This window comes from Benincasa hispida, chromosome 11, assembly GCF_009727055.1.
Source record: "Benincasa hispida cultivar B227 chromosome 11, ASM972705v1, whole genome shotgun sequence".
Taxonomy (NCBI): domain Eukaryota; kingdom Viridiplantae; phylum Streptophyta; class Magnoliopsida; order Cucurbitales; family Cucurbitaceae; genus Benincasa; species Benincasa hispida.
This window is the reverse complement of record NC_052359.1, coordinates 43,832,518-43,846,044: the sequence shown is the minus strand read 5'-3', so window position 1 is coordinate 43,846,044 and position 13,527 is coordinate 43,832,518. Positions and strand designations below refer to the sequence as shown.

Below are 13,527 nucleotides of genomic sequence, written 5' to 3'. Positions count from 1 at the left end.
TCTAATGATTATTCAATTATAGTTTAATAATCTAATATATTCAATTATAGTCTAATGATTATTCAATTATAGTATGATTATTAGCTCTTTTTTCTCTTTTTTTATATATATTTCTATGGAAAGGTCAAATAAAGTGAAGACTCTCGCTCTCTCCTAAGATCTAGCTCTCTCAATCTCGCTCTTTTAGTCTCGCTCTCTCCTAAGATCTCGCTCTCTCAGTATCGCTCTCTTCTAAGATCTCGCTCTCTTCTAAGATCTCGCTCTCTCTGTTATTGTTGTTATTTTTCCATTAATGATTACTAGCTTTCATTTATTCTGAAACAATCACAAATACTTTTTTTATTATGGATCTACTACCAGAAACTCAATGCATAATCTTAGCATTCAATGTGTATTCCTGAATAATCTCATTTTTCAATTATTCAACCATTTCATTTTACCAAGTTCAATGTTAGTCAGATGAAACATTCTCGCTTTGAATCTCGCTCTCTCCTAAAATCTTGCTTTGAATCTTGCTCTCTCTTAAAATCTCGTTCAACATCTCGCTCTCTCCTACTATCTCGCTTTGAATCTCGCTCTCTCCTTAATTTGCTTCAACCCACTTATCTTCTTAATCGCTTTGAAGTTTCGACATGTGTGTAACCTTCAACAACCTAATATACAAAATTTTATTCGTAGACAAAGCTAATTCAGAATTGTCTTTCATTCCAAGGCATAAATTGTATCCATGCGCTTCATATTCGCTTGGAGTTCGCTCCCAGAAATATAGTCATCCCCACCCCCTCATGTCAATCCCACAAGCCTCCATCTAATTCGAAATGATAAAAAATGCATAAGTTGTTAGAAGCAGCTCGAGTACACAGATACATATAGTATACCATCTCATTACTTTATTTCCTCTATGGGGGAAAAAGAAAAGTAATAAACCTGCAATCTCGAGGGTGGATATGTGTCGAAACTTCAACCTTCAACAACCTAAGCGAGATTCGCGAGATTTCCCTTGTCGAGTGTTGAAGTTTCAGCCTATGTATTGTTTCCAAGTTTTTCTTTGTTCGTCGAGTTCTCAACGTTCGACTCCACATTAGCCAAGTTCTCAACGTTCGACCTCTAACCTCGAACTCCCAAAACAACAATATTTCTCTAATAAGTTTCAAAACAACAATATTTCTCTAATAAGTTTTGAAAACAACAATATTAATATTAAAGGTCCTCTCAAATTTCATTCATCAAATTCTTGTCACCTTTTTTTTTTACTTTTTTCTTCTATTTTTTTCACCTATTTTCTCCTTTTTTTTTTCCTTATCATTTGGTATCAGAGATAATGCTTTATCATTTGGTATCAGAGTATAGATTGCATTTTGGTGGCCTAATCTAAAATTGATTATATATTTCTTCATTATTTTTGTATTTTCATTCAAATTTCCAATTTTGTCCATTTAGTTCTTTGTTGTTTTCATCCATCTTTCTTCATCCTTTTATCTTATTTAAATTTTATTGATCAAATTTAAATCTTTGAAAAAAAAAAAAGAATAAGAAGAAAAGGAAAAAATGGGGAAAATGGGGAAAATGGGGAAAAAGGTGAAAAAAAAAAAAGAAATTTGTTCTTGTAATTATCATGAAAATTTTGTGTTTAATCTTGAATATTTGAACCAATTTGGCATAATTGAGTTATAACATTAATTCTTTCTATTTTCTGTCATTCTCTAGGTCAATTGCATGTTCATTTGAGTATCTTTACAGCTTCTTGTCATTAAATGCTGAAAACTAATTCAAATCTAAAATTGTTGACTTTTCTTCTTATCTTTCTCAATGTAAACGGTCGAATTTGACTCTGAGTCCTTCAACAAAGTTTTAGATCAGTCGTGTATCTTGAATTGTTAAGCAAAGCATTTTATCAAATTCATTATGTAAAATCCTTTTATTTGCAATTTTATTTTTGTGTTCAGTTTTATCCGAAAACTATTTTGTCCTTTTCCTTAGTTGTTTGAGTATTTTATTGTTTTCTTGTTCTTTTGAGTTTATTTTCATAATTATCTTGTCTTGTTTATATTGAATAGCTCTCTATTTTAAGAATTGCTTATTCCACATAAGCCTACCCAATACATAATTTAGCCACTTTCTCAAATAGCCTACCTTTTATGTGCGTGAGTGTTCTTGAGTGAACAATCTGTGAATTGAGTGGTTTAAGATCTATTCCATTTCATTTAAGAGCATGTTTCATCAAGGAAGAAATCTCCAAGAGAGGTACAATAACAATGAAAGTTTTTGGAAGACTTTTCATAATAGTTTGGTTGAGTTACATCAAACGGTTGATTACCTATCTAAATTGACCCAAGAATTAAATCAGCGAGACCAAAATTTGAAAAATGTTAGTCTATCTACTTAAAATATGCCTATTATTTTGGTAGAGAATGATAAACTTCAAGATGACATACCTTGTGAAAAATAAGCTGATTGTACAGTAACACCTAATATTGAAGTTCATATCAGTGTTTGAGTTAGAGGAAAAGACAGAAAAGGCCAAAACAAAAAATATGTAGATTGATTGAAAAAGAATCTTGTGAGAAAAGGAGTGAGAAAGAAAAGCATGAGGTTAGTTTATGACCTAGAGAAGAAAATGAGAGAAAAGTTGAAAACGTAAGCTTATTTGAGAGAGCTAATGAGGTTAAATCTATTTTGTTTTCAAAGCAAAATGTTTTTTTATCTTCTAAAAAAAAAAAGTACACAAGCCTTAAACTCTTTAGTGTATATATTAATTTCTACAACCTACCTGCAGTTATCTTTTTCTGGTATATTCCTCAATTCTGTCTTTTCTTTGGATGTTAATCACTTATACTAGGGTAGTGGCACATTAAGTAACTTCACAACATTACTTAATAAAATAAAATGAAATAAAATAAAAACTTGTTTTCTAACATGTGAGCTCAAGCCATGTTTTTTTAGTATTTCTTTTGAGTTCTTACAGGAGGCCAAAGCACTTATAAAGATGCTTGATTTGAAGATTGCTTCGAATGTCAACAATGAAGTACAACATATAGACTTCAAGACTAAATCATTTATTGAGAGGCACAACTTTAAATTTGCTTCAAAATTCAACCATGGCAGCAAGCATAAGGTGTTCAAAGTGAGGAATTGGGCGTAAAGACATATTTGGAAGGATCGTTGTTGTTTTTCAAAGAAACCCAAGTGGAGCTTCATTGATGACTTGCATATGAAATCCAATGCCTACAAGATTACTCTACAAGACGAGGGAGATATGAATTCTTTTTTCAATGCCACTGAATTTCATCCATTCGATATAAGAGATACTTTTGAAATCGATGATGAATCCTTTCGAAGAGGAGGAAGATTATATGGATCGGGACCTATGAGAAGCATTAGTAAACTTTAGTTGATTTTAATTAATTTCCAGCATTTTAATTTTAGAGTTATTCGTTGTCTTTAATTAATTTATAGCTTTTAAATGTTAAATTTATGTCTTGGACTCTTGATAATTATAGAGGTACATGGAAGATGTTGGTTGGAAAGATGAAGGTTGCCATTAAGGATGTTACATTAAAAATGGTGGTCGGAAAATGGAGAACTCTTTAATGTTTTACGTTGACTTTTGTTATTTTACATTTATTGTATTATAATATCTACAAGCCTATATAAAGCCATCTCCTCATCCATTTGTAAGAAGACTAAGAATTTTATGAATGAAATTTGAGATCTCGTATTTGAGACTTTTATCTTAGAATTTTGAAATTTTTGTGATAGAATGTATGTGAGTTATTTAATCTAACCTTGATCAAGTTGATTGTGTAGTGACTCGATCTAGAACAAGATTTTCCAATCACGCTTCTAGATCTTCGACCAAGAGTTAATCTAGTTCTAACATTTTTCTCGAGGTTGAACTAAATTGTATAGGGAGGTGTTAATTTCTTAGATTCAAAGGTTTTTGTTACATAATAGCTTGGGTCTTTGGGTTGAGGGATATGGTTGTCTTATCATTTGAATGTTGGAAATTAAATTTGTTGTTTGAAATCTTCTTTTGGTCACTAAAATTAATGTTTATATTATTTTAGTTTTAGATACTTCCATGTATTTAGTCTCAGTCTCTAAATTTGGTATGAATCCATTTTGGTCACTTCTGATAATTATTTTATGAATTATTTTAGGAAAATAGTTTTAAATAACAAACTGTTAAAAATAATTTTAAATATAATAAAATATCACGGACTATCACTAATAAACGTGGATAGGCATCTATAAGTGTATCGATGTCTATCACTGATAATAGTGACATTTTACTATATTTATAAATATTTTAATTCATTTTTTTAAATTGGAAAAGAACTCATTATTTTACATATACCTAATGTATTTAGTTTTTTTTTTTTCTTTTATAATTTATTTTGACTAGTGAACAAACAAACTTAATTAGGATATCAACATTTTTCTAGCATGTCAATATTTTAATCAATATTTTTATATGCACGTAAGTTTACATCAACATTAGGACACTGCCGTAAAAATTTGACAAAAACGGACAAAAGAAAAAACAAAATATTGCTAACGAAATTATATATATACTGATAATTAAAAGTTTTAATTTATCAAAGAACGTAAAATGTTGATTTAGTTAATTTAAAAGAATAATATATTTGTGGTCTCCATATTTTGACTCTAATTTTTATTTGGTCCTTAAGTTTTAAAAGGTTATATATTTAGTTCTTAAGTTTTGAATTTTGTTTCAATTTAGTCCTTAAGTTTCAAAATGTTATAATTTTACTTTTGAGATTTGAGTTTTGTTTCAAATTTGGTCCATGAGTTTAAAGATGTTACATTTTTAACATTAATTTTTCATTAAATACTAATTTTCATTCACATCAATTTCTGTTAATTAATTAAAAATAATTACAAGCGAAATTTTAAACATAATTTTAAAAATGATAAAAATAGTGAAAGTTAATTAATCATAATTCTTTTAATGATTTTTAATTTATTAACATAAATTAACTCTAAAAACGGAAAGTGGGTATTAATTAAAAATCAAGATTAAAAGTGTAAATCTTAAAATATAGAGACCAAATTGAAGTAAAACTCAAATGTCTAGGAAAAAATTGTAGCATGAAACCTAGTGACTAATTGAAACTAAACTCAAAATTTAATGACAAAATATGTAACATTTTGAAATCTATAAACTAAATAGAAACTAGACCCAAAATTTATAGACCAAAAAGATATTTTTTTTCTTAATTTAAATACTTGTATCCATATTGACATTATATAATGATTGACATTTTCATAAAATTGACTTCAACATTTAAAACCTTCTGAGCCTTTTAACATTCAATCTCTTTCCTTAGGTAAGAGTTATCTCTTCTATGCAATGCTAAACATTCTCTCTCCTTCATGCAATATAATATAGTGCTTTCTCTAACGTGTATCATTCCCATGCATCCAAGCCAGGTCATACCACATTTTCATGCAAAATATCACCCCTTGAACAGCACTCAAAAACTGCAAATATGTCCAAATATATCACATTTAAATTTTATTTTGGTTTCTAAATTTTTAATAATATTTTATTTTGGTTCATAAACTCTTTAAAATGTCCATTTTAATCATTCAAAATGTATGAATAGGAAAAACTTTCAAAATGTATGAACTTAACCCATGTGAAAGAGCTTGAACAATGAAAGGAAAGACTTTACTTTAGAGTTTGATCTGATTTTCCTTTCGCTTAAATAACAAAAAAGGATAGAAGGGCTTTAGCGGTTAAAAAGAGGTGTGTGTGGTCGGGCTTCTTTCTTTATAGTGTTGTCCGCCCCCTTCTTCATTCATCCATTTAGGACTTTGAATATTGTTTTATTTTTATCTTAAACTTTTAAAAATGTTCATTTTAATTCCTGAACTTTTTTTTTAAAAAAAATGCTTATTTTGGTCCTTGTTATTTTAAGGATTTGTTAACTCTTTAATAAAACGGTGAGATGACTTATATTTTTGGATACCTAGGCTATCAAATAAGTTAGTTATGCTAAAAATTATATAGTTTTAATTTTGAATAAAATGACAAAGTAGAAGAATTTAAAAGACATTTTTAGTTCAAAATTTTGGTATTTATAGTTGGCATTTTACTTCACGCACATCTTGCTCAATACATCTAGAGTCTAGTCATTCAAAAATACAAGTTCCCTCACATTTCAATTGAAAGGTTAACATAATTTTAATAGTGGTGGCTAAAATAAACACTTTTTAAAAGTTTAAAAACTAAAATGAACGTTTTTTAAAGTTTAAGGACCAAAATAGAACAATATTCAAAGTTTGGAAACTAAAATAGGACTTAAACATAGGAAAATTATTTTAAATGACAAAACTGTTGAAAATATTTACAAATAATAGTAAAATATCATCGTCTGTCTGTAATAGGCTGTAATAAACCATGATAGGCTACTATCTATGATCACTAGTAAAATTTTGCTATATATTTAAATATTTTAGTTCATTTTCTTGTTTTAAAAACAATGCCTTTTATATATATATAAAATTAAGAGCTCCAAATTTTGATACATATGAATATTATAAATATTCAACTTGCATGTGATATTAAATTTTTGTCAAATATGTCGATATTCCTAACATGGGATGATTCAAAGAAAAAATCATCACGGAAACAAAAGTAAAGAAACAAAATGTCACAGTTAGCTCAGGCTGCTTATCATAAAGTGGGGAAAATGGGCATTTTAAACGTTCCATGTCTTATTTTTAACGTGGCAATGGAAATAAATGTCGTCCTAAAACCATTTACATAAATTCTATAATAAGCAAGAACAAAAACTGAACCAACAAATTTAAGCCCATCTAAACCATTTAGCCGCCATTTTTTCGTCTCTTGATCTCAAAAACTTCTCTACACAACAACCCCAACACGGCTTGCTTTTTTGTAACTGCGGCCGTTGTAAACCAAAACAAAACCCACCTCCTAAGCTTTGTATTTATAATGTATTTGAATTTGAAGAGTTTTTTAATCGAATTGAATTGGGGGAGAAGAAACCCATTTCACCAATCTAAAATTTTCTCCAAAACCCTCTTTACCAAATGGCCATTGCATTCAAATCTTCGAGTTTTCGTCCCCTCAACAAGATACCCAGTTCGCCCATCTTTTCTCCACGTCCCTGTAAGATTTCAGTCTTCAAATCCAAGCGGTTTGCTCCAATGGCTACTCTGGCAGCCTCCCCTGTTGTTGGACTGTCCGAAACATTCAACAAATTGAGAGAACAAGGCAAGGTAAATATGTCTTTCTACTGTTTACAATGTATCAATCATTTCAGCCTTTTCTATATGAAATCTTTATATCGTTTGTCTGTTTGTTTGTTTGAATTTTTTATTGTTTTCATTGGATTGTACTTGTTTTGCATTCTGTGTGTTTGTTGGTTGGTATTGAAAGGGCAAATTAATTGTCTGAGAAAGAGTCTATGCATGCCTCAGCTTGATTTTCACTCATCCTTGTGCTTTCACCTAAATTTTAGGTTAAATTATGAGATTGGTATTTGAGCTTTCAGGTTTTGTTTTTTTAATATGTATTTTAAAAAGTTGTTAAGAACTTATAGGCTTGTGTTTATTTATTCTCTATACTTCAAAAAGATTTTAGTACATTCTTAAACTTTTAAGCATTTATTGTTAACTCTGTCAATTTAAGGTTTGGTTCAACTAATGTTTGAACCTACTTGAAATCAGCTTGCCGTTTATTTTGTAAATAATGCAATCAACATGTCACGTAAGCGTTGAATTGACAGAATTGACGATAGAGACCTATTAGACACAAAAGTATATGTTTAAGATCTATAATGAACATTTTGAAGTAATTAGATAGACACAACTTCGTGAAGGTCCTATTAGAAACTATTTGAAATACTGAGACTAGATTTAACCTCAACTTTATTGGTTCTGTCTACTACTTTCTTTGTGGTCTGATGGGTTTTTTTCATTGAAAAACGTTGTCCTAACTGCATTCATGCTTGAAAGGTCGCATTGATCCCCTACATCACTGCTGGTGATCCTGATCTTTCGACCACGGCTGAGGCATTGAAGGTGCTTTCCACCTGTGGATCAGATATAATTGAACTTGGTGTTCCATATTCGGATCCCTTGGCAGATGGTCCTGTTATACAGGTTACTTTATTTTTCCCTTTTGATTTCTCCATTTCGAATCTATTGTTCCTTATTCAGCTCTTTTATGAGTGTTTTTCTGCAGGCTGCAGCCACTCGGTCCTTGGCTAGGGAGACAAACTTTAATGCAATCATTTCTATGCTGAAAGGGGTAAATTGTTATATCATGCAACATGCTTTAAATAATATCAGCTTCTTTTCCACATGCATTTCGACAGGCTGTCAAATTTTGTACTCAAATTGTTAGGAAACTTGGAGTTTGCATGTCTATTTTTGCACATGGCATCTTCAAACAAATGTCTATGGAAATATGTACCCATTTCGATGTGGTTCACTGCCCTTTAGCCTTTCATTCATGAAACTTACAGTATAACTTGTTTCTGTTTTGTTTTTGGCTGGTCAGGTGATTCCTGAACTATCTTGTCCAATTTCCCTTTTTACATATTATAACCTAATTCTCAAACGTGGCATCGAGAACTTCGTGATGATAATAAAAGATGCTGGTGTACGAGGTAATTAATAAGCTTGCCAAATCTTCTTCTAATGAATTAGATTTGTTTTAATTAATTTAATACTGTTCTACTTCCAAGATGACATGGTAAAGGCTAGGCCAATGGTTAATTTGTCTTTGCTATAACTTGCATATAAACACTGTATTGAAAGCATCTTTATCTTTATCTCAGTGAAAGGTACTCCTAATAATATTGGGTGGGTGGTGATGTTTGAATTCTTTATAAGATGGGAATATTTTATTTAAAGTTATAGAGTATTGCATGAGTTTTCAAATATACTATGAAGTATTGTCAACCAACCATAGCTTAATGGATAAAGACATCAATTATCATCTCAAATGTCGATGGTTTGATTCCCCGCCCACGATTGTTGAACTCAACATATATTATTATGTACAAAATCTTGACGTGGTTTTTCTCTATTTAGAAAGTTCCATGGAAAATATGTGATCTTTATCATCATTGGGTTCGTGAATATGTTTTTGGACTGTGCTCATATTGCACTTTCTTGCAGGGCTTGTTGTTCCAGATGTTCCTCTTGAGGAGACGGAAATTTTGAGAAAGGAAGCTGTAAAGTACAATATTGAACTGGTAATTTATGTTTCTCATAATGGTTGTATAGACTATCTAAATCATTTGCTAGTTTTTAGGTGCTGGTATTTGTTTATTACTTTTACCTTGGATATTGGACTCTGTGCTTTAGACCTCTGGAACATTGCCTAGCATATGAAACACTCCACCGGTCTTGATAACTGCTTCATTGCAGTGCTAAAGATTAGTTTTATTAATTGCCTGAACCTAAAGAAAAAGACCTTCAGGAGCGGATATGAGAAGTAACTTTCTTGATCACAAAAATGATTCATTATTAATGTTAAAACACTTACCTTGAATGCTAGAAAGTAAGTATATGGAATATGGATCAATTGTTCAGGTATACTAGCCTGCATCTCTTTTTCTACTATTATTATTTTCTCGAGAACCAACTTAATGAGGAAATGAATAGCCAATTTGTTGGCTCATTCTTGTTACAGTCACTTGATTAATAAAATTATTTAAAAAAAAAAACCTCAGTCGTTAAACACTGTGTTGATTGCTTGTTGTTCTTATGCTTATGTATTTTATATTATTCTTTTACATTGCTAAAGGTACTCTTAACTACACCAACCACGCCAAAAGATAGGATGAAAGACATCGCTGAAGCTTCAGAGGGATTTGTTTATCTTGTAAGGCCTTTTCTGTTTTTTCTCTTTATATGCTGTAACTTTTGATTTTTGTCATCTCATTGGAGCCTATTGGTCTCATTCATAAAAAGATGAAGTTTAGTAATTTTCTTTACAAGGAATTAAGCCAGTGGACCTCTTCTCCCCATTTCCTTCTCTCCAAAAGCTGAATGATTTTGGATTAGTGAAAGGATTCAAAGTTGGTAGAAGTGACTCAATTATTTTATTTTATTATACATCTTATTTATGAGAAACTAAATATTTGTAGAGATGAATAAAAGAACAAATAACGAGCAATAATAAAAGGAAAATTGCTACTATAAGATATACAACAAAATTGAAGAGACCAAAAACAAAAGAAAGTTGCAGTAAAAGGCTCTAATTGTTACCAAAAGTCTTGATGTTGGATTAGCAATATTCCTTTGGCAGAAGAGAGACTGTCTTCTGCTTGATGGGTTTGTGGCTTTGTTTTCGCGTACAAATAGAATTTTATCTATAGTACAGGGAGAGAGCAAGCATTTTGACGAGAAAACAATTATATCCTTTTATTATTATCAAATTAAAGTTTCGTTGTCAAATTAGAATTCCATTGTCTTTGGCTGTCTGACTTGCAATATGAAATATGTTGTCGTTCAAATTATAGGTGAGCTCCGTTGGAGTTACTGGTACCCGCACATCAGTAAGTGGTAGAGTTCAAACTCTCCTTGAGGAAGTTAAAGAGGTATGTCTGCCTAATATTTAATCTATGAGAAGTACTTGCAGTAACTACAAATTTGTACTTGAAATATAATGGTGTTTGAAAAGCATTGATTTGCAACTGATGAATAACTTAGACACCTCGTAATCTTCTTTCCACGACAGGTTACGGATAAACCAGTAGCAGTCGGTTTTGGTATATCAAAACCCGAGCATGTGAAACAGGTAAAGAACTTTGTCACATACCATAACATCCAATCAATTGTACAATCTATTTGATATGTACTTGCTGTGTTCATAGGTGGCTGACTGGGGAGCAGATGGTATTATTATTGGTAGTGCTATGGTGAAGCTGTTGGGTGAAGCCCAATCCCCTGAGGAAGGATTGAAGGAGCTTGAAAACTTCACCAAATCCTTAAAATCTGCACTCTCTTGATGGCATAAAGCAGGCTGTTTCTTTCATCTGTAAACATGTGCTCAACTTGCACTGTCATCCTAAAATTACTCTTCAAATATTTTCCTTTTTTCCCCTTCTTTTCTTATTTTTTGAAACAGTATTTCCCTTTTCTTTTAACAGTGAATAAAACTATCAGCTCATATTTTCTCCGAAGGTACTTGCCATGGAATATAATGAGAATATTTTCTAGTATTTTCTTGTTAGCCGGTGTGTGATTGCAAGTATAAAATTTCCAAAGTTTAGGACCTGATAGGTAAACAGGATTCACTGGGTTGCGTAAAGTTGTTATGTTTCTATCTGTATCTAGATTTTGAATTTTAAAATATATATTTATAAAATAAAATGACTGTGATAACTATAGATATGTATAAATTCAATTCATTGTTGCTACTATAATATATTATAAATTATATCATAATTGTAAAGTAATATGAAATAAAAGATCTGACTCTTTCTTCATGGTAGAACTGTTCCTCGAGCTCTTGATTTTCACCCTCGAGTTCTTGATCGTTCTAACACATCGTTCACGAGCCTAAATTCTTTGGAAAATTAGTCGTTCTTCTCGTGTTAAAACGTCTCTATGCCCCTCAATCTAAGCAAATTGACTGTTTAATAGCAAATTAGTTGATAGCGTTGTGACGTGTCGTCTTCTAAAGTGTCTTTTTATTTTTCAAAGTGTCACGCCACTCTCAAGCAATACGATGCTGCTCTCAGGTCTAAAATATCGAACAACACTTTCTTCACGACTTTTTGAGCACCTTCTTATATCTCTTCATGTCTAAACTTCAATTTTCACTCCTAAGATTCATGTTTCTCTATAATATAAGGGGTCGTTTAGAGTGCCAACTAAAAGTTGGTGGTGTGGATTATTATAATTCACTCGATGTTTGGGACACCAAATATACTATTGATATGTACAACTGTTTATAACCTACGATTAAGTATAGTAAATACTATTTCAAAACCCTTTGTGCTAAAGTATTCATTTATTATTCGTCATTCATCCTCTATTTTCCAAAGTATTTACTATTTTTTACTCAAACAAAAATAATTTATGCTCCAAGCACAAATTATTATAACCTAAATTAAAATAGTCTATACCCCAAATACTAAATATTATAACCCACCAACTATAATAACCAACTAAATACGCCAAACGTCTTTCAAGTATCTCTAATTTCTATACAAATGCTTGTGTCCTACAAAAACAACGAAGAAGAGCACCAAACCATATATTTAGCACACGAATCTAGCTAAATAAAAGTCCTAGGATAGCATTTTTCGAGTTTTATCATTAATGCGACTAAGATTCAAGGATTCGATGGAGACTTTCCCATCCAGGTAACACATAAGTAAGCCTTAAAGGCGGAGCAGGCGCATGCTCCTAAACACTGTGGAAAAATCTTTTCTTCCTTTAAATCTTCATACATCGTATTTTGATACTTTTACACACAATTTTGTTCTTTTCTTTTTTGTTTTGTTTTTCGGAAGGTATTAGATTGCAACAACAATAAGAGAACCTCACAACCTGAAGTCAAGATACAAACAAAAAACAATCAAAAAAGACGGGAGAAAACCCAAGGACAAAGACACACGTAAGAAAAAGCTAATACAACTAATTCTGCAAAAGAAGCCCCAAACAACTTAGAATAATAAATGGAAATCTCAACTCGTACAACCTAACTTTTCATCGAGGGATGGCACAAGGTAGCTCTTGAAGGGATGAAAATTCTAAGGCACAGTGGAAGCCAAAACACAGAACCCAAACGTAATTAAAATTGGCATTTAAAACAGAACAATTTTGCATTTGAATAAAATAGAAAAATAGATCAAACATGCAATTCAAAAACATAATTATACATAGAAGAAATCTTCAAAACATAATTATACATAGAAGAAATCTTACTTTACAAACCTTTTGACGATAGAATTTATCAATTGGGAATTGGAATTGGGCACCACCATTTGGAGTCCTCCTTATTTTTGCAAGAAAATTGAGGAGATGAGAATTGTGTGATTCTCGTTTTTTCTTTTGGAATTGGGAGGAAAAGGGAACACAAAAAAACAAAGAGAGTTTTGAATATCAATCAATTGATCTTCTCTATTTTTTTTCTTTTACGTTTTATTTAATTAAATAAATAAAAACAATAACCATTTAAATCATATTTAATTGTTCTCTCTCATATAACCTATAGTTTTAATATGCATCTAATGTGCATTAATTTTAATCTATAGTTTTGATTTAATCAATTTAATTAAATTCAAAATTTAATTAAATTTAATAATTAATTAGTTCTCCAATTAATTAATCATTCATCACATATTTAATTTAAATTTCTCATTTGAATCATATTCAAATATATTTCTCTCATTGAACCTATAGTTTTAATATGCATCCAATGCACATTATTTTTAACCCATAGTTTTCAATATGAATCTTATTCCTATTAAATTCATGTTTGAACTCCTTTCAAATATTTCGTTATCT

At 30.7% G+C, this 13,527-nt stretch overlaps 1 protein-coding gene and 1 long non-coding RNA gene across 3 annotated transcripts; one reads left to right on the top strand and one right to left on the bottom strand.

The window, feature by feature from the left end:
• The first annotated feature begins 6,820 nt into the window (after positions 1-6,820).
• LOC120092200 (tryptophan synthase alpha chain-like) lies at positions 6,821-11,242 on the top strand. Its single transcript, XM_039050440.1, has 9 exons — positions 6,821-7,272; positions 8,011-8,157; positions 8,240-8,305; positions 8,558-8,666; positions 9,181-9,257; positions 9,812-9,889; positions 10,530-10,607; positions 10,748-10,807; positions 10,884-11,242. The coding sequence occupies exons 1-9, from the start codon at positions 7,084-7,086 to the stop codon at positions 11,016-11,018; spliced, it is 939 nt and encodes a 312-aa protein (XP_038906368.1). The 5' UTR covers positions 6,821-7,083; the 3' UTR covers positions 11,019-11,242.
• Positions 11,243-12,420: 1,178 nt separating this feature from the next.
• LOC120092201 lies at positions 12,421-13,114 on the bottom strand. 2 transcript variants are annotated; one of them, XR_005485931.1, is made up of 2 exons: positions 12,946-13,114; positions 12,421-12,770 (listed from the first exon to the last, which is right to left on the bottom strand). It is a non-coding gene; the product is annotated as an uncharacterized LOC120092201 (long non-coding RNA). The 2 variants fall into 2 exon arrangements; XR_005485932.1 differs by having other exon boundaries at positions 12,955-13,114.
• Positions 13,115-13,527: the final 413 nt, after the last annotated feature.

What these genes read in the sequence shown, in the direction of transcription:
- LOC120092200 (XM_039050440.1), top strand. Translation starts at nt 7,084, where the DNA reads ATGGCCATTGCATTCAAATCTTCGAGTTTTCGTCCCCTCAACAAGATA. An exon ending in CAGATGGTCCTGTTATACAG is followed by an intron (nt 8,158 to 8,239) that starts GTTACTTTATTT and finishes GTTTTTCTGCAG; the next exon opens with GCTGCAGCCACTCGGTCCTT. An exon ending in AAAAGATGCTGGTGTACGAG is followed by an intron (nt 8,667 to 9,180) that starts GTAATTAATAAG and finishes ACTTTCTTGCAG; the next exon opens with GGCTTGTTGTTCCAGATGTT.